This window comes from Lissotriton vulgaris, chromosome 3_1, assembly GCF_964263255.1.
Source record: "Lissotriton vulgaris chromosome 3_1, aLisVul1.2, whole genome shotgun sequence".
Classification (NCBI taxonomy): domain Eukaryota; kingdom Metazoa; phylum Chordata; class Amphibia; order Caudata; family Salamandridae; genus Lissotriton; species Lissotriton vulgaris.
The window spans coordinates 2,009,336,866-2,009,361,214 of NC_141689.1; the positions used below are offsets into that span (position 1 = coordinate 2,009,336,866).

The 24,349-nt window shown below is 45.3% G+C and overlaps 1 protein-coding gene across 1 annotated transcript in view; it reads right to left on the minus strand.

Moving 5' to 3' along the window:
- LOC147728720 (uncharacterized) overlaps positions 1-24,349 on the minus strand; it is a 497,345-nt gene that overhangs the window by 319,142 nt on the left and 153,854 nt on the right. The window contains exon 11 of the mRNA XM_086963852.1: positions 4,547-4,705. Within this exon, the coding sequence (XP_086819978.1) occupies positions 4,547-4,705 (159 nt within the window). The remainder of the gene's footprint in view (positions 1-4,546; positions 4,706-24,349) is intronic.

Below are 24,349 nucleotides of genomic sequence, written 5' to 3' on the forward strand. Positions count from 1 at the left end.
TATTTTTTGTCCACACTCACTGCCCATTCATTAACCCCCGTAGATTTCATGCTCCCAGGAATGACGTGGCAAGTGATGGCAGTGATGAGAAGCGCTGGGATTATTCTTAGTAGGTTCCTGGATCAGCAATGGCAGTTTCTTGACCCAAGAAACTGGCCAATTGAAAATCGAAAGGCAGAGAGAGTGGTATTTTAGCGCTCTCAATTAAGTGCTCAGCTCCTTGAAGAACAGCGTTCTATTGAGACTGACAAGGAGTGGAGCTATACATTGGCGGTCGGAAATGTTAGCAGGGTGGGTTGGTAGATGGGCCACACACACATGTACACTCACAATGATGCATTCAGACAAGCACAAACACACAATCCATTCACAACACTCACTCACAAATATGAAAAAAATACACTTACCTGCTGCCGCTCTTGGTGATGGAAGCCACAAAGCTCCCAGGAGGGTGAGGACTGCTGCCTTCTCTCATTGGCTGGAAGCAACAGTCCCTAGCTTCTCACTGAATGAAATGGGGACAGGGAGAGTAGATGGCGCCACCTCACTCCGTGACTAGGTGTCAGTGATAGACACTCTGCCCTAGGCACTTCAGGTCTTACAACGTGTGGTAGAGAAATTCTCAGTAGTAAATGCATTTGCACCTTCCAGGAGTTAATGTATACATTTCTGGTTGGTGCAACTGAAGGAATTTTCAGCCATTAACGTAAGCTTATAGCCAAAAATATATTTGTGAAGAGGGCACTTTATCTTCCGGTTACAGTAATGCAAAGTCAATATTACCTTTTCTTTGTGAAAATAAGTATAATATTTTCCTGTGAAATGCATTAAAACAGGTTTAAACATGTTCTAAGTACACCTGCCTGTTAATAAAGCATGCGTATTGTTCTATTACAATTATACTATTTTTTTATTGCAAGAATATGGCCACCACATTTAGGCAGCTAGCTGCATGTTTGCTTTTTTTAACTTATGTTTTGTGGTATATGTTTGCAATAAATAAAAAAAAATCATACTAGTTTGCCAACCCCAGACTTATTGGCCAATACTTGCTTTTTGTTTGTTTTTTGGTGCACTGAAAAACTTCAGTGATGAGGCCCCATGTGTTACCACTCCCTACTAAGTGGTACTGATTCTGTTGACCTGTAAGGGTGAAAAACTGAGTTTGCTTTGCTGTGGCTCACACTGTGTCCTTAAGGCTGCATGCTGGCCTCTGCAGAGGGCGAATTGAGCCACCTCGCGTCTTCTATCCATACACTTTGGTAGAGGGAGTCCGCGTTCACATCACAAACAAGCAGCATTTATCTGAGGCTTTAGAACAAAGGCCTAGCTCAAGGTGCTCCATTAATAACAGCCAGGCAGTGGACCAAGGCTTTTCAGCTTCAAAGCAGCTTGATGCAATGCCCATGTATCTGTTATTGTGTTTATGTTTGTAGGTTGGAGACATGGTGACCACGTCATCCATGGAGAATAGGCTAACTCTGAGAAGCACCTTCCTTGGAACCTTCCTGTTTGCAGTGTGGATGTCTCATGAAAGGAACATCCCTTGTGGTAATATTGACATGTTTACCTCTGTTTTGAAAAGCTATTTGCAGACTACAGTCACAAGGGAGTTGTTTTCGTAAACACAGAGCCCCAAATATCTTATTATTCCTCAGCCTCATAGAGTTAATTGTAGTATTAGAAGTCTGTATTACACACTCCCGGCTGTACAAAAGGAACATGAAACGAAGGTCCTCTCAGAAGAACGCAGTGAACGAGGTACTCTATTCATTTAAAATCCTCCCATGCAAAAGGAAACAGAGCGCCCCATCACGCGGACCAGAACAGCTAAGAACTAGAAAATTCTATAACGTCGCTCTCTACAAAAATAGAGAAGAGAATTTGGTGTAAGAATTGAAGTGAAAAAATACTATTGGCCTCCAGAATTTCGGTATCACTGGGAGGATTTTAAATGAATAGAGTACCTCTCTAAATAATATATTGAGAGTGGATATTTAAGCAATAAGGAAGAACTCAGAGGGTGGAAAGAAAGCCTCCTAAGGAAGAAGTGCAACACAGCCCGAAGGGTGTTTGTGATATCAATGTGTATTATGTGGACAACAATAAAGCAGATGATTGTTGTCACAAAGTTAGAGTCCTGAAGAAGGTGGTTTATCGAGTACCAGTCCCCCATCCACTGAAACGCTGCGTTGACAACTATATGTTTTTATATTTAGGTGGCTATATGCCAGATGTGAATATGTATATTTTTATGTGATTTTTATGATCTTGTGCATTTTATCCATATATATTAATGTATGAATTAGATATATACAGATATTAGAAATTGAGGGTGAACACAAGCACAAGACTAGGCCCCATTTAAAAAAAGTGTAATTACATTGTTTATAAGTCTTTCTATTGTTCCAATATTATTTTTATATGATCATTACAGTAATAAAATAAAACACTGCCACATATAAATGGGTTCAGTAAATTAGTTTGTGTATGGTTGAGGAGTGAAAAGGAGAGTGTCTAGTGTGTAAGATGATTTAGTGTCACGTGGGGTACACCATTTTGTTTTTTGCAATTGACCCTATCACATACATGTGTAAGGGTAACTGTCACTTTTTGTGTAAGATAAAAGCAAGGCAAACAACAAGAGAGAAAGGACACATTCACTAGCCCCTTTTTGAGAAAATTGAACCCAATGATGAAGCCAGTCACCAACTTTGTTGGTGCATGAGGGTCCTCTTTTGTCACAGTTTCCCCTCCAATCACTTTTTTAGATTTGGGCTATAAGGAATTGATATATTTTGCTCTTAGTTGTATTGCACCTTGAGTGTCACTCTTTTGTTGTTCATAATAAGATAAAAGCAAGCCACTACAACTCACTGAAGCATATTTATGACTCAGGTCCAGAGTTTAACTTCTTAGAAGAGTTATACTCGTGTGCCTGGTAATACTCGTTACAAAGCACCAAGTATGGTTCTATTTCCATTTGTAAGCAGTGGTAAAATTGGCATTCTGCCTTCTGGCTGGTAATGCCCTCATATCACAATAATAAATCCATGTATTATGGGGTGTGGAGGGATTCATGGGAAATGAGAGCAAAGGGAGGGCTAACCATTTTTGCATGCATGGAGGCAGGCCTTCCCGTGACTACATTCCCCATGATAACCATACAGGATATCACATGACTTTCCCTTTGCATCCGTACCTTGCATCGAGTAGTTGTATACATCAAATTGCTTCATCTTATAAAAAAGATGAAATTCTGAGAAGTCCCCTAATCAATGGGAGACCTGTTGAGTATTTTGTGCACCTCCACATAGATCCACGACAGCTACGTGACCCGGACACCATTGTGACTACTAATCCCATAAAGCCCAGTCTGACGCACAATGATGATTCCTGGAAGTGCCCGGTCCCCGGTTCCAGGATGCAGTTATAAGTAGATGAGAAACACTCCTACTTGCCTGAAGGAGGTAGAAACACCAAATAGGTTTGAGACGCAGAGAGAGACCTTTGACGAAGTAAGTTCCTATCCTTAGTTTGCGTTCCCAGTGCACCTTTTCTCACCAACTAACAGAGGAAACACACACTTCCCTCAACAGTGTGTGACTACAAGGCTCCCCTTGTTCACTCATCCATTAGGATAGAAGACCCCAAAATAAGAGTAAGGTGACTAGTGATGTATATGCATGGTGTGTATCCACTTATACGTGTGATAATCTTTCTGGCTTGCAGTGAACACTGCATTATGATGTGTGGAACATGTATATACACGTTTGCAGTGTACACAAAGTTGGCACAGAATGCTACTTCAAGGAGACCTTTTCACCTTTTATGTAGATGTATGTTCCTTGTGTCTTTTATTATTGTTATAATTTTTTGTCTATACGTCGTTACTTTTCATTTACAATTTATTTTCCTTTTTGTATGTGCTCAGGACCGTGCGAACACTATATAAAAAGCAAATACTTTGCTTATCAGCAGAAACAGTACTTTGGTATCAAATGAGTGAATGCTGGGTGTGTATGCAGATAGTCAGGATCTCAATCTAGCAAAACATAGGGATCCAGGACCTGAAGGAAGCCTCGGAGCTTTCTAGGCCATGGATAGGGCTGAAACATGTTGACCTGTCGTATGCATGAGCAATAAACTATTTACATACCAAACAATTTTTAACCTGGTCATCACCATCAGATTATTAAAGAATGGAGTTTCTTTGGGTAGTTCAGCACGATTTTTAGGTTTGTTCTGTCTTGGCACCCTTCATCTCATCTTCCTGTAAGCACCCTCAATATAATTGAGGGCTTGCCCTTCATTAGAAGATTCTTTGGCAAGTGCGGGAAGAAGAATGATATAGCATGACACCAACGATGATGTGTAAGGTCATCCCATAAATTTTTAAAGAATTTTCCAATGTCCTGTGTTGGTTGACACTAGGTCAATAGCAAAAAGGTATTGTCCAGGATCAGGAAGACAGATGCAGCAGCACTGAGCCTCTATAGCACTACATTGACCTCTTGAGGTGGTAATGCCCTCGCCCTAGTCTTACCTAGAGATCCAATCAGGAAGCAACATGGCTGCTTTTGCCATGAGAGCACTTTTCCCACATCCAGCTGCTCCATGAACAAGGACCAATCGTCGGTTTGATGATTGCACGCAGTATTTCAGGTTCTGTAGGAACTCATCCCTTCCGATGAAGTCTTTCACCCTGTAGGATAGAGAGTGAAAATACACTCATGAAGACACTGATTTGCAATTTATATGAGTTTAAGATCACACTTTTAATTGATTGGTTGTAAACATTGGAAGCTAGCAATCCCAAATGCACTAGTAGCCTTTTAGATTCCTGAAGGTCATATCAGTCATGCTGAGGAAATCGACCTATATTTAGAAAGTTGTGATTTGTAGTCGACAAAGTTGAGTCATTGCTTGTATTATTCAACATGCTTAACTATAGTGAAAATTATAGGGTTTGCATGTGCCACACGAGACAGCTATCTGCACGTTCCTGCACGGTGTGGCATGCACCATGTTGTGCATGCCACAACATGCAGGAACTAGGGTGCATTTGCGGGGTGGACAAAACATGTGTCCCCCGCACATACCACCAGGACCCTGATTCAGCTGGGGGCCCTGTTAATGCCCCCTTACCTGCATGTCTGCCACCCTCTTAATTGCGGTATCCCTGTCATGAATAGGGCAGTGGCTATTCAGGTTGTAAAATGCTCAGCGGTGCCGGCATTGCCACCACCAGCATATTCAGGCCATTTACAGACCGTCGCCACAGCGGTTGCCTTGATCCTGGAGGAGGCGGCACTCTTGTGAAGGTCCCACCGCCACACTCATAATTTGGTGGGCAGAACCATCGTGGTGGTGGTGATCGGACCACCACCGCGAACCGCCATACTTGCAATAAGCCCCTAAATGATCTCGCATATCTTTCTTTCAGCAAGGAATGTCAATTTCCGCTAAGGTGTGCCTTTAATGTTGCTGGTACAGTGCACGCCTTACACACATGGTTTTACTGTTCCCGAAAGAAATTTTTGCTTGTGCTAACTTTACAGCGAAATAAATGTATGTGGTCAGCATAGGTGCAAGTGAAACACAAAAGTATGTGTTCAATTTCTTTAGCAAACAGCGCACATCACTGAACCCATGCCAGATGCAAAAATAACATTGCCAGTCCAAGTATTCAGTGAATTCAACAACAGAATTACATAAATACACAGTTCACATACTACTGTGTATATACATCTCATTACCGTCATTACTTATCATTTCAATGTTCAAAAGAAGGGAATAAAAAGTAGTCAAGGTCAAAAAAGTTATTCCACTCATATGAAATACTTTAGGTAGAAAGCAACTTTAGAAGGGATAAAGCAAAAACACCAACTTTAGGGGTTAATACAGGTATTAAATCATAACTATTATTATTTGCATAGCTCTACACGCAACTGATAAAGCAAACTCAGAGCGTGAACATGAGATTTGCAGATGATTGCATGTCGCGAAGTCAGTACTTAGTGTAACTAATTTGCTGGCAAATTCTTAGTAGTGGAATTGAACGCCACTAAGCTCGATAAAAACAACTGTAACAGTGGTTTGTAAATTTGCAACTGGGGTTGCACGCAGCGTAATGCAAAGTGATTGTATTTGGTGATCTTACGATGGTTAAATAATGGGGCATGACCACAGAAAGAGTGAGAGAAATGATGGACATTTTATAGAAAGTTGTTTTTAATACTATCGGTAGACAGTGTCATGTCATATCCTTGAAGATTTGTGAGTGTGAATGTGGTGCAAATGGGTACTAGGGGCAGTCTTGTGAACCATGATGTCACGGGTGCAGCACAGTCATGAAATAAATCCATGAGCCGGCTGGACTCAGAAGAAGGGCATCGCTCATATCGACTGGAGAAAGAATTGACATGAATTAAAGAATTAACCAGCTGGTTGTTGTAGTGTGATCCTTCTCAGGCTGTAAGGTGAAGAAGATCCATTTACGTCACATTATACCTAAAGTTAAAATTGTCTCTTGGAGAGAGACACTATAAGTATGCACCCAACAGCCTTCGCTAACAGAGCCTATTCGCATTCTCTATGGTTCTACGGTTCTCCTTGCATTAATATGAGTAAATGGAATAATGTCTGGGTAGGGTGGTCAATTCTTCCCTCTGGCCTCTGTCATGGCCATGCTATTTCTATTTTGTTTTATGTGCTCTATCCATGATTTGTTGCCTCCCTTTACGGTGGCATTTATTTCTATGCTACTGGATCTTTAAAGTATTTCTGATGTGTTGGAGGGTGTTACACTGACAGACACATTGTCCGCAGGGCTCAAGCTAGGAAGATCTTTGATAACAGATGTCACCCTCCAATGCAGGTCCTTCACTGCAGACACATGCATCGGTATCTCTGTTCTATCATAAGCAAACCTGCATATAGATTGAGAGGGGGTTCCAAATCTACACATGCATGTTTACACCAGCATTCTACTACACTTGGCCAGGAAGCTGTAAGCAAGGTCATGTCTTCTTTTTGTTTATGCTTCCATGAGGGAACTAAAGACTCAGTTGTCTCTCAGTGTAGTTCCTTGGATGCAATCCAGCTCTGTCATGAGAAATGATGTGTGTTTCATGATGTTGTATTCAGAGGTTTTCAAAACCTCACTAGATTGACAGAAGGATGTATGCACCACATTAGGCTAAAGGGCAGTGCAGTCCCCCTTGCCTGCAATGTGAGGAGCATCTCCATATTTGTGAGATGGCCTGCCGTGGAAGCATTGAGAATGCACTACAACTAACATGTGATTGAGCCATTGATAGCAACAGAATGATTGCCTCGATTGGTGCTTCCCACGACAACGAGTTGTGAGATAAGTTTGTACTTACATATGACGATGTTGAACAAGTTGGTAGTGGTGGATAAGTATCACCTTCCGAAAATGGATATGAGTGCACTCATGAAAGAGTCTAAAGCCTAAACCAGACAACCTCAAATGAGCAAAAGAGGTTCTGGACAGATTGCATGTGGGGATCTGGAGTCTAATGCCATTTAATACCTTCAGTTTCCACAGAAGCCTTTTTCCAGGCATCTGCTAACTCAGTATTCCATTGCATTGAAAACAACTTACTTGAAGGTCTCGCAGGCGGTGCAGATATTTCACAAAGGTGTACTAGTGTTTAGGAGGCTGATGAAAGAGCACGAAATGTGTCTGGAACAGGTATTTAAGATTTTGCAAGAGAGGGTGACTTGCTCACAGAGAAGAGAAATGTATCTTTAGTTGCAAGATTATACATTATCTGAGATGCAAGTGTAGTAGGATTGAGATGAGACAAAATGTAGTTGGTGTGACAAGGAGCCACAGCATCTCAAAACAGAAAGTATTGTTATACTCTGTAGTGACAGCAGAATTCTACGTTAAATTGGCCCAAAGCCTTCATAGTGAAATGATAGAAATTAACAAACTGCTGAAGATAGTTGTGGACTACACATAGAATGAAGAGCATAGAAAGGATTTCCATGTGGCCAAGGAGGTAAAATTGTATAGAGTAGGTTCATAACATACCTGCTATCAAATTACTGATGCCGGTACTGTTTGATGGTGGCAGTACTGGTATAAATGGTTCATGGTAAAGAAAATAACATTGCATATGTTTATAGCGCTTTGGACAGAACTTAAGTGAAATACTCTTTCTTCATCGAAAATGCGCTAGTTCTTGCATGAGCCAGCAGACATTCAGGAGTTTTGTGAAGAGAGACACAATTTTGTTCTCCAAACAGACCATTGCCCACTTTGAGACATTCATGAAGAAAGGATTAATACTGGCAACAATTCCTGGGTGTTGTGCAATTGCAAGATCATACATTCACAACTAAAATGTGTTTAAAAGGTGAAAATGATGAAATAGAAGAGATGGAAGAGGTGTTACAAAGTGTTAAGTTGTAAATTCAAGAGAAGCTTTACGGAAGGATCTTGGATTATGGTAAAATTGAAAAGGGCCCTGGTAAGAACTATCGTAAAGTACCTTTATTGCATGAAAAGTAATGTTAAGTGTATTCCCTCATGTAGGGGGTTCTACTTGTGGGCCTGGGGAAGGCAAAAGGTATCAGTAACCACAACTACCTAGGGAAAGGTCTAATGAACAGGCCATTCAGCTAATCATATAAGTCCAGAAGACTCCTAGCCAGTTCTACATGACATTGCGTATTCAGAGTAACAATTTCCCGCTGACCTGTCCCTTAAATTTAGTAGACCTAAAGAGTTCAGTTGGAAAATACAGAAAATGAAAGATGATTTAGACGCTTATGACACCTGCTATCAATTTCAAATTGGTCAAAAATGAAATTTGATGTGGGTTTGAGGCTTGCTTGGGGTAAAGAGTGGCGTGTTTGGCAGACCTACCCTTTTAGCTTCGGCCTTTGATTGCTTGACTTTAAATAGCATTCGTTTGCTGGGAGCTCTGTGATTGGACTCAATCACGAATCACTCTTCACAGTGTACATTCCTAGATATGCCACAGTGTAAAAAAGGAGCATCATAATCCAAGTGATGTTGGAGAATGTTGTTTGAAAAGGAACTATATCATACTGTTGTCAAGTACTAGACGCTGAGAAGTCTGTTGAGTGCCCTGCTACATTGCCCAAATGAAAGGGCGACTGATCAAAGCAGCCACAGTAGCCACAGTGCTACCATGCACAGATTAATATACATGAAACAAGATAAGTGTCTGTGTAAGATGGTCACAGTTAGAAGAAAAACCCACAAAGGAGAAGAAAATAGCGATTTTCTTATTCTTGATTGATGATGAGCAGACTGCTGAAGAAAATAAGCAAGGAGAAAATAAGCAAGGCACCAAACTTTTCTGACATCAGGAAGAAGAAAGCAGTCAGGCTATGCTAAGAGACAAACCCAGGAGAAACCCAATGAAATCTGCTGGAAGCAAAATCAGAGCCAAACATACTAACAAGATGTGAAGTTCATTACAAAAACACTGGGGAACTAAATGTGTTGCAACACATAATCCAGCCTTGATTTCCTCCTTTACATATTTTTTTTAATAAACAGGAACTAACATTACAAAAAAAGACACTGCGTCATCTTGAATCAGGAAACTCAGACATCCTCCAATGGACAGACCACCGTCATGGAAAGGGCTATTTGTAAGGTGTGTTTTCATTACTGTCCAGGAGCTCATGGCGTTCATTTGACAATGAATAATAAACCCAAATTCTATATCTTGCAAGCTCCATAGATATCTGAAGCCCAGTCACTGACTCTCTTAATAATCTTCTCCATCACCACAAGCACTGAAGAGCTGGAAGGACCCAGGCAACAAGGATGCTCAACAAAGTTTGAGGTGGAGAGCATGTGAAAAGGTTCTTCTTCTACTCAATCCGGGAAGTCTCTGGTAAGCTCTTCATAGTTTCCTCTGCAAAGATCCCAGTACGAATGTAGCAACAATACAAGCTGTTATCATTCTGTCCACATTGTCTTTGACATTGATAATCTAGCTTATTTCAAACTGTATTCACAAAGTTGTCATGCTCATGTTAAAGTTGACAATTGTTTCTGCAGAAACCCCTCCAGATGTCTTGATGTAAGAAAATAACATATGAAATATTGTTCCACTCTTGCTGTAAGCAGGTTAATATTAACTGAGTTTGGGTACTATAATTTAGGTCTTTATTACTTTTACGCCACAATCTGTGTGCATTGTTACATCAATGATGCTTAATATTCCAGGCCTCTCATTATCTCTCTTCGATTGGATGTTAACTCCTCCTATTATATATGACAACAAGGCTGCTCGTAGTGGGGTCTAGGAGGATGTGATAGTCAATGTGGCGTTTTTCTACCTGTTTGTGGCACACAAACACTGGGGAAATGTTTGTGAAAAGACAAGTGGTGACAATACTCCAGGACATGTCCATGATTAAACTGTTCAGAGAAATGGGTGTATTTTGGGGGTGGAATTTCCAATAAGGATTGAAGAAGGAGCAGCAGGGCTGACTATCAAGTGATGGCAGCATCCTCTATTGTTTGAGGGGCAAGGCTTCTCTTCTGCTCTTCATATGTGACAAACTTGCTTAAACATGCCAACTAGTGGATCTAAACGCCAGTATATAATTTTCTGCACTGTGGAAAAGGTATTCAGTTTTATGAAACAAATATGATTAGAATGCTATTTTTCTACATCCACTATAACAGGAAATGTAGGGAGCCTGGAGACTTAACAGAGAATGTGGTTGGGGGTGTGGCCAACTGCCAAAGATGGCGGATGTATAGCTCAGAGTCTCCCAGGCCCCATTATCCAATTAAATAAGCTCCCTGGAAGCAGCACCGTGCTCCGAATTCACCACTCAGATGACCCAAACAAGCCAGTAAACGTCTGCCTGTGTTAAATGCACTGTGAATGGCCTGGAACACACATTTAGTCCGCCCCCGATGAAAAGTGAAGATGGCAGCCTGGACAGCGTGTACCTTTGGCCTGTAGATGGGGTAGGAGGCCGGGTGTCTCCGCAGCAGGGGCTCCCCAGCTGTGTGGTACCCCAACACACGGAGAATTATTCCCCTCAAGGAGTGCCTGAATTACTCGCTACCACCCGTGAGAAGCGAGGCATGGGTGCTTCTAGTACACAGACCACACCAGACCAGACGCAGTCTCTGGCTCGTCTGCCAAACTGCTGCGCCTGCGGGGGTTGGGCCTTTCCAGCTTCAATTAAAACAGCATTACAAGAGGTGAGAGGGGGCGAATATTGAAACCCGGGGCCACTATAATATGTTTTATATTCATATACAATATTGGGGGTCCCGGTCTGGATGACCCATAACAATAGACATGATCCCACTACGTAGTTACAGAATACCTAATAGGTTTGGAACCGCGAGGCCCGTAAGTGAAGGCAAATGGGTTCAATGGTTAAAATGTTATTCTTTTTTACAGTTTGGTCGAATGACAGAACATTGCTGGACCGAATATTAGGGGAATGTATTTAATTGTTTGACACAGTCAGCTAACTTATATGCTGGGGGCAATGTGCTGTGAAAAAAGTAATTAATAGGTTTTTTTTCCTAATGAGCGAAATGCCTACTGTAATAATTGCTAATTACATTATCACTTGGAATGTGCGAGCATGGGCTCTGTGCATAAACGACATAGGATATTGGTACAATTGCACAGGTGAATGCACAGATTACCTACTTACAACAAACCCAACAAACCGCTTCTGAAGCCCAGAAGCTAGGTAAGAAATGGAGGGGTCAACTATTCCATATATCCTACTCCCTTTTGCAAGAGGAGCTGCGATATGGCTCTGGGCTGGTGGTGTCCCTTTTGCGGTTTTAGATACCACAATCGATACACAGGGCTGGTGGTGTCCCTTTTGCGGTTTTAGATACCACAATCGATACACAGGGACGCTAACTGCTGCTAAGGGGAAGTTGGATGGTGCACAGATTGTCCTTGGGTGTCTATATGTGCTCAATACTGAACAAGATATCTTCCTGTCCCACTTATCTTCGGTGCTGGTGGATTGGACTCCATACCGATGAGCTTTGGGTGAAGATTTCAATGCAGTCCTAGATACAACTTTGGATCGCCCACATCCCCTCTTGTCTGGTACTGGCTCAGTGAAACAGGCTAAAGCATTGCAGCAGTGGGTGGAAGGTTGGGGTCTCTTGGATATATGGAGCTGCCGTAATATAGAGATGAGAACATACTCATATTATTCTCACCCAGGTACACTCAACTGCTGCCCTTCCCACCTTCGAATAGCATTACACTTGCCACATACTTAGGGAAAACAATATCTGATCATAATCCACTAGAAATAACATTATGATTGGGACAGGTGTAAGTCCTAATCCCCACCTGCAACCACTGCTTTTAGAGGATGCGATAGTTAGAGAGACAATTGCAACTACCATTGATACATACTTTCACGAAAACTCCAGTATAGCCTCTTCTCCACTGGTGGAGTGTGAGGCCTTCAAGGTGGTGATATGAGGAAAATCTATTAACGCTGTGGGGTGGGAGCTAGGGGAGAAGTCATTTCGGAGCTCACACAGAGAACTGTTTGGGACAACTAGAATAGGCAGCGGGAGAGAATGTCAAATCCGCAACTAAATTACAGAATGCCAGAATGACCTACGCTGAACTCCTTGAATGTCTCTGTTAGACCCGGGACCCCGGGCTGGCCAAGGCTCACGCCAAAGTCAGTCAGGGATCACCAAGTCTAAGTCAGGGCAAGGGAGTTACACACCAAGATAACCCCTGCTCACCCTCTAGGTAACGTGACGCGAGCAGCAAGGCTAATCTCGGAGGCGATGTGTAAAGCGTTTGCGCGCGCACCCAGCAACAACACCCAAGGCCCACCACAAAGGAAACTCCACACAAGGTTATATAAAAAATAGCCTTTGTATTATAGCAAAAACACATTAGATAACACACAAACTTTACAATGTGCCAACAGGCACGGGCAGAATTTACAAGGGATTATGTACAGGACAGGGCCACATGGACCACTGTCAGGGGTAGGCACTTGTTAGAAATAATGCTTGTAGGTATAACACTTAGCACATAAACATATAATGACTGTAGCACTAAAATAGTAAATGCAGCACACAACCAGTAATCATTGGTAAAGAGTAAATACCTCCTACGCAACCCTAAACACTGTAGGAAAATCACGCAGGGAACTAGGACCTTATCATCAGGACCTATAGAGGGAAAACCATCACCTAAGCAGGTCACTTTTAGCAAAGGGAAGGAAACCTAAACAATCACCTAAGCAGGTCACATTTAGCAAAGGTAATAACATAAACAATCCTCTAAGCAGGTCACTTTTAGCAAAGAGGATAAAACAAAAAACACCTAAGCAGGTCACTTTTAGCAAAGGTAATGGAACATAAACAATCCTCTAAGCAGGTCACTTTTAGCAAAGGGGATAAAACATAAAATACCTAAGCAGGTCACTTTTAGCAAAGGTAATGACATAACAATCCTCTAAGCAGGTCACTTTTAGCAAAGGGGATAAAACATAAAATACCTAAGCAGGTCACTTTTAGCAAAGGTAATGGAACATAAACAATCCTCTAAGCAGGTCACTTTTAGCAAAGGGGATACAACATAAACACATTGCACATGAGGCAGTAAAACACATTCAGAGGTGTAGGTAGAACATTTGCGCAGGAATCAAAACAAGTAAATTACAATGCGCAGGGTGTCTATAGCACCACACAAGAACTGTCCCTGAGGCCAACTGGCCTCGCAAGGGCTGAGATGCCCTGAGTCCAAATTGTCAGGGAAGGCTGTGCAGGCAGCACAGAACACAAAGCCTAAACGTAGCAACTGTCCACTAAGTGCTGGACAGTTGTAAATCACAGATGGGCAACGTTGGAGCCTCGTGGGCTCAAGAACACAGGGGTGGAAGTACTGTGTGGGAGCCTCGGGGCTCTGACCACACTCGTGTCCCTTAAGAGCCTCTCAGGGCTCGCAAAACAAATATGCTGGCACTTTAGAGCTTCTGCGCTCTAAAACGATGAAATGCCCCCAGAGCCTCTCTGGGCTCTAAATAAACTGTGGGCTAGAGCCTCTCGGGGCTCAAAGATCAACTGAGGCCCAAGAGCCTTTCAGGGCTCGCAGAACAATGGGGGGGCTTGGAGCCTCGTGGGCTCGAAAATAAAGATATGCTGCCTGAGCCTCGTGGGCTCTGAATAAAGAAGATGCCCGGGCTCCTCAGGACGGGCAGTGACAATCTGCCCCGATATGCCCCCTCTCCCTCTTGGCACTAGGGAGACTCGTGGGAGCGGTCGTTGGAGTCCCCTACGGGGGACTCAGAACAAATTAATGCCCCCAGAGCCTCGTGGCTCGAAATCGGAACAAATACCCCTGGCAGAGACGCGAACCGGGGCACGCCCGCACTCACCAGATACCTCAGGAGGCGGCGTCTCCTTGCGGCGTCGGCTCTTCGCGGCTGGGCTTCTCCTCCTTTCCCGGGGCTCTCCCTTCGTCGGGAGCCTCGGGTCAGTCGACGCAGGCTGCTTCCGGCTTCTCTGCTCCTCCCCCGATGACGCGGCGGGAGGCTCGGCCGGCTGGGCCAATCCCAGCACGGCCTGGCGGTGACGTCGGCGGCTGCTTCCTCTCGGCCCGGTACTGCGGCGGTGATACTCGGGGCAATGCGGGGTGGGCTCCGGCTTCAAGTAATTAAACAAAACACAGGGCAATGCTGGGTGGGCACCGGCTTCCAAGTAAAATATAAAGCGAGGTGGGCACTCGTTCGGCCAACAATCGGCAAAACAGGTCCAATGCCGGGTGGGCACCGGCTTCTGTAAATAAAGCGCTCCTCAGCGCTGTGGACCACAGGCAAAGCGCTCCCAGCGCTTGAACTAGAAATAAAGCGCTCTTAAGCGCAAGAGGCAATCCACAGCGCTCCCAAGCGCTTAAGGGATAAAGGAAAAGCGCTCTCAGCGCTGAAGGCAACAGCAAAGCTCCAGCAAGGTCTGGAGACAGGCAGGGGGCAAGGCTGGGCCCAGAGCCAGCACACTGGGTCTCCAGGCAGGGAGACAATCCAAGTGGCGGTCCTCCTGGCCCCAGCAACAGCAGCAGCCCCCTCTGGCAAGGATCCAAAAGCAGAACCAAACTGTATGGGGACACAGCCCCTTCTTATACTGTAAATTCCTTTGTCTGTAGGTGCAGGGTGGGGGGAAACCAGTCGCAGCTGGTTTTGAAGCTCACCAGCCAGCTCCAGCCAATCACACGCCAGGCATATTTTACATTAATATGCCAACTCCTAGAAGTGGCATTTCTACACATGACACACTCATGCCACATACATCATTGCGAAGCATTCATTCTCACGAGCTCGCACATACCAAATTCGAGTCTGCACTTCCCACGCATCAGGAACTACCAGGGACACAGACATTCCCCATGCATCCCTATGGGAGAGCAGGCCAGCCTAACTACATGCACGCACTTTACTCTGGGACACAGGGAAAAAGTGCGCAGAGACCAGAAAATCATCCACACAGATCACAGATTAAAAGCAAAAAGATTAGGGGTGAACCTGCCATAAGGGCCAAGTCCAACACAACCCCCTTCCAGCCAAAACGCAGGGCAGACCAATCCCCACCGTGATGGGCTTCCCTGCTTGGGGCGATAAAACACGGACGCTGGCCCGCAACTGCAGGGACACCCTCCTGTTTTACGCCACGGTGAACCCCTGGGGTTCTTTCTACAACTATGGTAGGGACTAACTGGGCTACCCCACTGGTACTCTCCAGCTGCCCTCGGCCAGGACCAGGCCCTAGGCCACCCAGATGCCACTGGTTCCTGCCTACTCACAAAGTGGGGGGTAGTAACCCCTGGCACATAATAGCCATTTTCCACTCTTTCTGCCTGCAAGACAGGGCTAGACTGCCACTGGTGCTCCAGCCTAGGGTCTACAACCTTAGGTGGACCAGGAGTCTCAGGGAAGGCTCTCCTCCCCTTACCTCTTCTCTTAGGGTTCCTCCTCCTCCTTCGAGGGGTACCCTCTAAACACCATTCTCCCAACCTAGGGTTTAACCCCTCAGGTGGTACCGGGGTCAGAGGTGGGCTCTCCCACCCTCTGCACCCCCTTCCAGAGTCCTGCTCCCTCCCAACCGGGGCGGTACCTCTGGAGGAAGAACTGGTCAGGACACTGATTACAGTATTCCCACCCTTCAGGTCAGGCACACCCTGAACCTGGACCTCCAACCTCCGGTCTAGAACCTTTGGTGGAATCACTGACTGGCACTCCAGGACTTCTGGGGACTCACATCCTATCCCCCAATCACTCTTTTCACTGGACTTCTGTACCCTCCCTACTGGAGCAGTACGGCCAGACTCTACAACCATAGAAGCTCCGCTTACAGATGCTCCAGGTCCTCCACACACTAGGAGATCTCCCTCAAGTGAACTAACAGGTAAGCTTAGGTCCCCATCCTGGTGTTCCCTAAAGAAACCATCCAGGATCGGAGGCAGGGCTTTGGGCGTCTGGGGACTCTCGGTCTCACACTCACTCCCGCTCCACTGAGACAGGCAGTAAGCCCCTACACCCTCCTCACTATACTGAGACCTAGCTGGGCTACTCTCACCCTCCTCCACCACGCTGGATTGGAAGAAACCTGACCCACTATTGTTGGAATCACTCACTAGTGATGCTAAAGAACCCCTCGCACTTTCCCATCGGTCTGCTTCCTTTGCAAGGCCCCAAGGACAAAAATATTCCAACCTCAACAGGTGCTGGCGCAACTCTGGACAACAGATACTGAGGAACTGTTCTTGGAGAAACATATACATTGCTTTCCCATACTTCTGGTCCGGCCTACACGCCAGCCCTCACACTGTGCATCTGAACAGTCATCCATAAACTCCTCCCAATCCTGGTGAGGCAGTCTCCTAAGGTTCCTGAACTTCAACCGACACTCCTCTTCTCGGGAAACAGGTACCATCCTCGGGGAACTGGGAGTGGGACTGTCTACACTGGCATTTAAATCGCTGCCACCACTGGACTCCACCCTCCCTGGGGAATCCAGACAATTACAACTGCACTCAGGGGATAACCTACTCTCTAGGGCTACCTTCTCCCTGAACAAGGCCCTTTTAGCCTCTAGCTTGGCATGCTCCAACCTGAGCTGTTCCATCGCTAGCTGATGTTCCCGCTCCTCCTTCCTATCCAACCACTCCTCTGGGGACAGGGAAAGGGATGGGGCGCTGGTACTGACACTGGACCCAGCAAGGGACTCCCTATCTATGGGGTCCTCACTATCTGCTGATGCCCATCCACTGTCATCATCATCAAATTCACATTCTTCAGGGCTCCCCACAGACTCACCACTCTCATGGCGTGCGGCCCGGGCCCTATCTCTCTCACTGTGCTCAAGATCCCACTGATCCTTTTGCCATAGGATCAGGCTGTCCCTAAGCTGGGACTGAGTATCCAACTCACTCACCTCTATGCCCCCCTTTTCACAGAATCTGACCAGCTCTAACCTACTGTATCTAAAAAGACCACAGAGATCAAAAGCAGGCTCCATTTTGGCGGACGTTCTCAAGAAAAGTTTGACACAGGGAACCTGGGGGTCTGAGCTAAACAGGAGTATACAATTAACAAAATTCAGCAAGATTCCTATCTCAGAGAACTTGCACTCCTCTGTCCAGTGTAACACACCACTCATTCACACACAGCCTCCCCTCGGACTGGTAAGGCAGTTTCTACCACCCCAGATTTTCTCAACCTGACCACAAGCGACACAGGTATCAAACTCTGGGAGCAGGGCGGGGAACAAGGTACTGGACAAAATCACAAAATGACACCTTTCAGGAGAAGCAATACTGATCTTCACCTAAAAAACAATAATCCCCAAAATGTGGTTATCTAAAAATGTAGAGTTTTGTAGTGCGGCCTGTCGCCACTGTGGTACAGCGCAAACGCAAGTCCAATCCCACCGCTTGCCACCAATGTTAGACCCGGAACCCCGGGCTGGCCCAGGCTCACGCCAAAGTCAGTCAGGGATCACCAAGTCTAAGTCAGGGCAAGGGAGTTACACACCAAGATAACCCCTGCTCACCCTCTAGGTAACGTGACGCGAGCAGCAAGGCTAATCTCGGAGGCGATGTGTAAAGCGTTTGCGCGCGCACCCAGCAACAACACCCAAGGCCCACCACAAAGGAAACTCCACACAAGGTTATATAAAAAATAGCCTTTGTATTATAGCAAAAACACATTAGATAACACACAAACTTTACAATGTGCCAACAGGCACAGGCAGAATTTACAAGGGATTATGTACAGGCCAGGGCCACATGGACCACTGTCAGGGGTAGGCACTTGTTAGAAATAATGCTTGTAGGTATAACACTTAGCACATAAACATATAATGACTGTAGCACTAAAATAGTAAATGCAGCACACAACCAGTAATCACTGGTAAAGAGTAAATACCTCCTACGCAACCCTAAACACTGTAGGAAAATCACGCAGGGAACTAGGACCTTATCAGCAGGACCTATAGAAGGAAAACCATCACCTAAGCAGGTCACTTTTAGCAAAGGGAAGGAAACCTAAACAATCACCTAAGCAGGTCACATTTAGCAAAGGTAATAACATAAACAATCCTCTAAGCAGGTCACTTTTAGCAAAGGGGATAAAACATAGAATACCTAAGCAGGTAACTTTTAGCAAAGGTAATGGAACATAAACAATCCTCTAAGCAGGTCACTTTTAGCAAAGGGGATAAAACATAAAATACCTAAGCAGGTCACTTTTAGCAAAGGTAATGGAACATAAACAATCCTCTAAGCAGGTCACTTTTAGCAAAGGGGATAAAACATAAACACATTGCACATGAGGCAGTAAAACACATTCAGAGGTGCAGGTAGAACATTTGCGCAGGAATCAAAACAAGTAAATTACAATGCGCAGGGTGCCTGTAGCACCACACTAGAACTGTCCCTCAGGCCAACTGGCCTCGCAAGGGCTGAGATGCCCTGAGTCCAAATTGTCAGGGAAGGCTGCGCAGGCAGCACAGAACACAAAGCCTAACGTAGCCACTGTCCACTAAGTGCTGGGCAGTTGTAAATCACAGATGGGCAACGTTGGAGCCTCGTGGGCTCAAGAACACAGGGGTGGAAGTACTGTGTGGGAGCCTCGGGGCTCTGACCACACTTGTGTCCCCTAAGAGCCTCTCAGGGCTCGCAAAACAAATATGCTGGCACTTTAGAGCTTCTGCGCTCTAAAACAATGAAATGCCCCCAGAGCCTCTCTGGGCTCTAAATAAACTGTGGGCTAGAGCCTCTCGGGGCTCAAAGATCAACAGAGGCCCAAGAGCCTTTCAGGGCTCGCAGAACAATGGGGGGGCTTGGAGCCTCGTGGGCTCGAAAATAAAGATATGCCGCCTGAGCCTAGTGGGCTCTGAATAAACAAGATGCCCGGGCCCCTCTGGACGCGCAGCGACAATCTGCCCCGATATGCCCCCTCTCCCTTTCGGCACTAGGGAGACTCGTGGGAGCGGTCTTTGGAGTTCCCTACGGGGGACTCAGAACAAATGAATGCCCCCAGAGCCTCGTGGCTCAAAATCGGAACAAATGCCCCCGGCAGAGACGCGACCCGGGGCACGCCCGCACTCACCAGATACCTCGGGAGGCGGCGTTTCCTCGCGGCGTCGTCTCTTCGCGGCTGGGTTTCTCCTCCTTTCCCGTGGGCTCTCCCTTCGTCGGGAGCCTCGGGTCAGTCGACGCAGGCTGCTTCCGGCTTCTCCGCTCCTCCCCCGATGACGCGGCGGGAGGCTCAGCCGGCTGGGCTAATCCCAGCGCGGCCTGGCGGTGACGTCGGCGGCTGCTTCGTCTCGGCCCGGTACTGCGGCGGTGATACACAGGGCAATGCCGGGTGGGCACCGGCTTCCAAGTAAAATATAAAGCGAGGTGGGCACTCGTTCGGCCAACAATCGGCAAAACAGGTCCAATGCCGGGTGGGCACCGGCTTCTGTAAATAAAGCGCTCCTCAGCGCTATGGACCACAGGCAAAGCGCTCCCAGCGCTTGAACTAGAAATAAAGCGCTCTTAAGTGCAAGAGGCAATCCACAGCGCTCCCAAGCGCTTAAGGGGTAAAGGAAAAGCGCTCTCAGCGCTGAAGGCAACAGCAAAGCTCCAGCAAGGTCTAGAGACAGGCAGGGGGGCAAGGCTGGGCCCAGAGCCAGCACACTGGGTCTCCAGGCAGGGAGACAATCCAAGTGGTGGTCCTCCTGGCCCCAGCAACAGCAGCAGCCCCCTCTGGCAAGGATCCAAAAGCAGAACCAAACTGTATGGGGACACAGCCCCTTCTTATACTGTAAATTCCTTTGTCTGTAGGTGCAGGGTGGGGGGAAACCAGTCGCAGCTGGTTTTGAAGCACCCTTGATGGCTCAACCACCCATTTCATTCACTGGCAGGGCTAGGGTCATCAGTCGCACTACAGGGGGTGGAGCCAGCATTGTGTGTGGAAAGTCCAGCCCCATCAGGGACCAGGTGCACTCCTCCCAAGCCATCAACATGCTAATCTCACACTCACCACCGGGCAGACCCATCCAGCCTTCCTGGAGCCAGGCTCACCAGCCAGCTCCAGCCAATCACACGCCAGGCATATTTTACATTAATATGCCAACTCCTAGAAGTGGCATTTCTACACATGACACACTCATGCCACATACATCATTGCGAAGCATTCATTCTCACAAGCTCGCACATACCAAATTCGAGTGTGCACTCCCCACGCATCAGGAACTACCAGGGACACAGACATTCCCCATGCATCCCTATGGGAGAGCAGGCCAGCCTAACTACATGCACGCACTTTACTCTGGGACACAGGGAAAAAGTGCCCAGAGACCAGAAAATCATCCACACAGATCACAGATTAAAAGCAAAAAGATTAGGGATGAATCTGCCAGAAGGGCCAAGTCCAACAGTCTCCAAGTAATTTACTACAGGTCATATATGTAGAGAATGCATACTGAAGCTGATAAGTCAGGTACACTCTTAGCTCGTTTAATCCAGCCAGACCCGTCATCCACATCTATTCGATAAATACACCAAACAAGGGCACACTCATGACACAACTGGAGATTAACACAACATTTGGAGAATTCTACACTATCTAACACACTGCCCTGCCACCTCCTGACTCTGCTAATTTAGCCTAATTTTTGCACCAGGCAACATTACCCAGGGTGCTCGTGGATGATCAGGAGGTCCTCAGCACTCCTATTACAATGGGAAAAATTTGTGAGGCCGTCAAAGAACTCGTTTGGAATAAAACACTGGGCTCAGATGGGATTCCTGTAGAATTCTATTCTACATTTGCTGCACAACTCGTCCCACAGCTAGAAAAACGGTTCTATGCTTCCCCCCGTTCTAACAAACAAGTGTTAAAAACTTCACTGCTAAAATCTGGTAAATCACCCACAGAGCTGTCCTCGTACAGTCCTCTATCATTATTCAACACAGAACGCAAAATTCTAAATAAGGTCCTTGCGCGCCAGTTGCTCCCACAGCTGTTGCACATGGACCAGTGTGGTTTTGTTCCTTGGCACAATACTTCTCTGAATATCCATCAGTTTTTGATGCTGTTTCTGTTCGAGGAGTGGGGGTGCTGAAGAGAGGGAGGGAGTGGATGTAACAAAAAAAAAAGAAAAAAAAAAGAAAGTGAAATATCCATTGTTTGTTTCGAATAATGGATGCTGTTTGGGGACATTACCCATTTGCTGGCTGTCTATCTCTAGATATCCGACAAGCCTTCGACACCCTAGGGACTTTATGTTCGTGGCATTAGCTCAATACGGAATACCCCCAGCCTATAAACGATGGGTGACACTGCTGAATTCAGAGTCTCCGGTTTAAGGAGTATATAAATAAATAACTTGTGTCAAATATTAATTAAAATATGTGTAAGTATGTGTTCCTGAGTTTAAAAAAAACATGCGCACTTCGCGACTACCTTGGCACAAACTCAAATACAAACTCTGTATTACTAAGCAACTAGTTTCTGCTATTAAGAAAAATCTGTCTATATATGTGTAAGACTTCTTCAAAAACATGCACCTTTCGCAACGTCACCGCAGGTATTGCGACATCATCGCATAAAAAATAAACTACGCTTATTCCTCTGAAGAAAATAAAAGGTTATAAAAATACCTGTTACAGAGCCATTTTAGATAGAAAATACAACTTTAAAACCTTAAAAATGCATTAAAAATCATAGGTTACATGGACGTTATAATTAGAAATTAGCATTTAAAAAACCTTAAAGATTCACTGAAAAAAAAAGTTTACAGGGACATTATAGTTAGGAAATGGAATTTCAAAACCCATAGAAATTCATTGAAAAAAAGAAAGTTTCTAGAGACATTGAGTTAGACTCAGGTTTCACTCGTACAAACCAGTGAAAATTCAGCAGAGCTAACTATAACTTGCACCCCAGCAATGCACTGCATATGACCTCACCTATTAAAAATAGGCTTTTCTCTGAATTTAGAATAACCAGGCGAATTGAATGGGTGGGCAATATAGAAAAAAGCCTACCCGGAGACTGTATTGTGTTATCTTTTGCCTCACAACAATTAGTGCAAACGATTATGGAGAGGATGGGTAATTGGCCAGGAAGGAACAAAGGTATAAGTGTGGTCCAGTTGGACTTTTTTTATCACCTCCCTGAGACGGGTTTGGAATCATAGAGAACAAGGACCATTTTTTGGCCCTCTTCTCATATCTATTCCGTACCCACTTTTAACCATTTTGAGGCATTGAATAACCTGGAGGAGAATGACTGAGCAATTTGCTCCCTCTGTCTATAGGAGCAGTAGTTTCGGGTGATTGTCAACCTATGGGGCAGGCGACCATAAGGAGGCCATCATCTAGAGACGGCCCCAATAACCCTTTTACCCCAGGTTTACTAGAGGTCGCAATGGGAAAATCTGTCTCTGTAAGCCCAACAACTGTGCAGGTGGAGACTTTAGACTAGCACCAAAATTAGGGGTTCAGGTGATGTAAATTTTAATTGTTCATCTCACCCCCGCTCGAGAAACATCTTATTTCCCCCTCCTGCTACAAACTGGAACCTCGCTCCTTGGAATGTAGCTGGGTTGCGCTCGAGGATAGGCAATACAGAGTGGATCGAGTTTATCCATGATAAGGATATTTTAACCTTCCAAGAAACATGGTGTATAGACTCAATACATATTAACGGGTATAAAACATTCAAAAAGCAGGCTGTAAAGAGTAGGGGGTAGACCAAAAGGTGGACTGTGTACCTTTATTTCAAATTGTTTGATTGTGGATAAGTTAGTATTTCATCAAGGTGATTGCTATTATCATATTATGGAAATGGTATATAATGCAACTCAATCTGTGATTGTGGTGAATTTTTATAACAATGTCCCAGCGGGTGAACTGGGTACTGTGGTTAGAGCACTGAGTGGGACCCTGAATGCTATTTATAAAGAGGGTAGAAAAGACTGTATGTTAATTGTTCAAGGAGATTTAAATTGTGCTCCCTGTAGTAATACTGATCCTAGGTTGTGTGGTTTGGCCTAGAAGGAAGAACAACACTGTATGCATTTTTGTCATTCAAGAACTGGGGAGTGTTTCAATGAACTTTTGCATATGTTTGATCTGAGTATTGTAAATGATCTTCTAGTTCCTCTTGCACCTTTATCCTATACTTTTAGTGGCCGAGGTTTTGTATCAAATTTTGCTTATATGCTAGTCTCCCAGACCCATGCATCAAGGGTACACACTTATAAAGTAGAGGATATTGTGTTGAGTGATCACTACCCGCTTTGGTTACGGATTACTCCGCCCTTGACTATTCCCCACAACTGCAAATACAAAAGAGGTGATATTTTACCAGGAGAACTAGTCTTAAACCATATAAATGGGTATTCGTTGCGGTGGTCAAAGGTGGACCCAGTGGGGTTGACAGAACAATTAATTATCAATTGTGAACGTGACATGGATATCTGTCTAGGTGAGCACTCACCTTGCCAAGAGATAGGTCAGTCTTTTATATAGATTACAAACGAGGTGAAGAATCTTTTAAGGGCTCAATCTCAATCTAAACAGAAAAAGGAAGCTTGGTTCGATCAAAACTGTACACAAGCCCACTCGAACCTAAAGAGGGTGTTACGTATGAAGCCGAGATCCATCCCCGAGGTAAAAAAGGCAAGGATAGAACATCAGAGAGCTTTAAAGGCAACGAAAAGTGGCCTAAGGGAGGAGGCCTGGGAAGCAGCCGCGGCCCATGGAGGGAGTTCCGTGGGGAAGGCAGGCAGGGCGGGGGAGGGGCAGGGTGG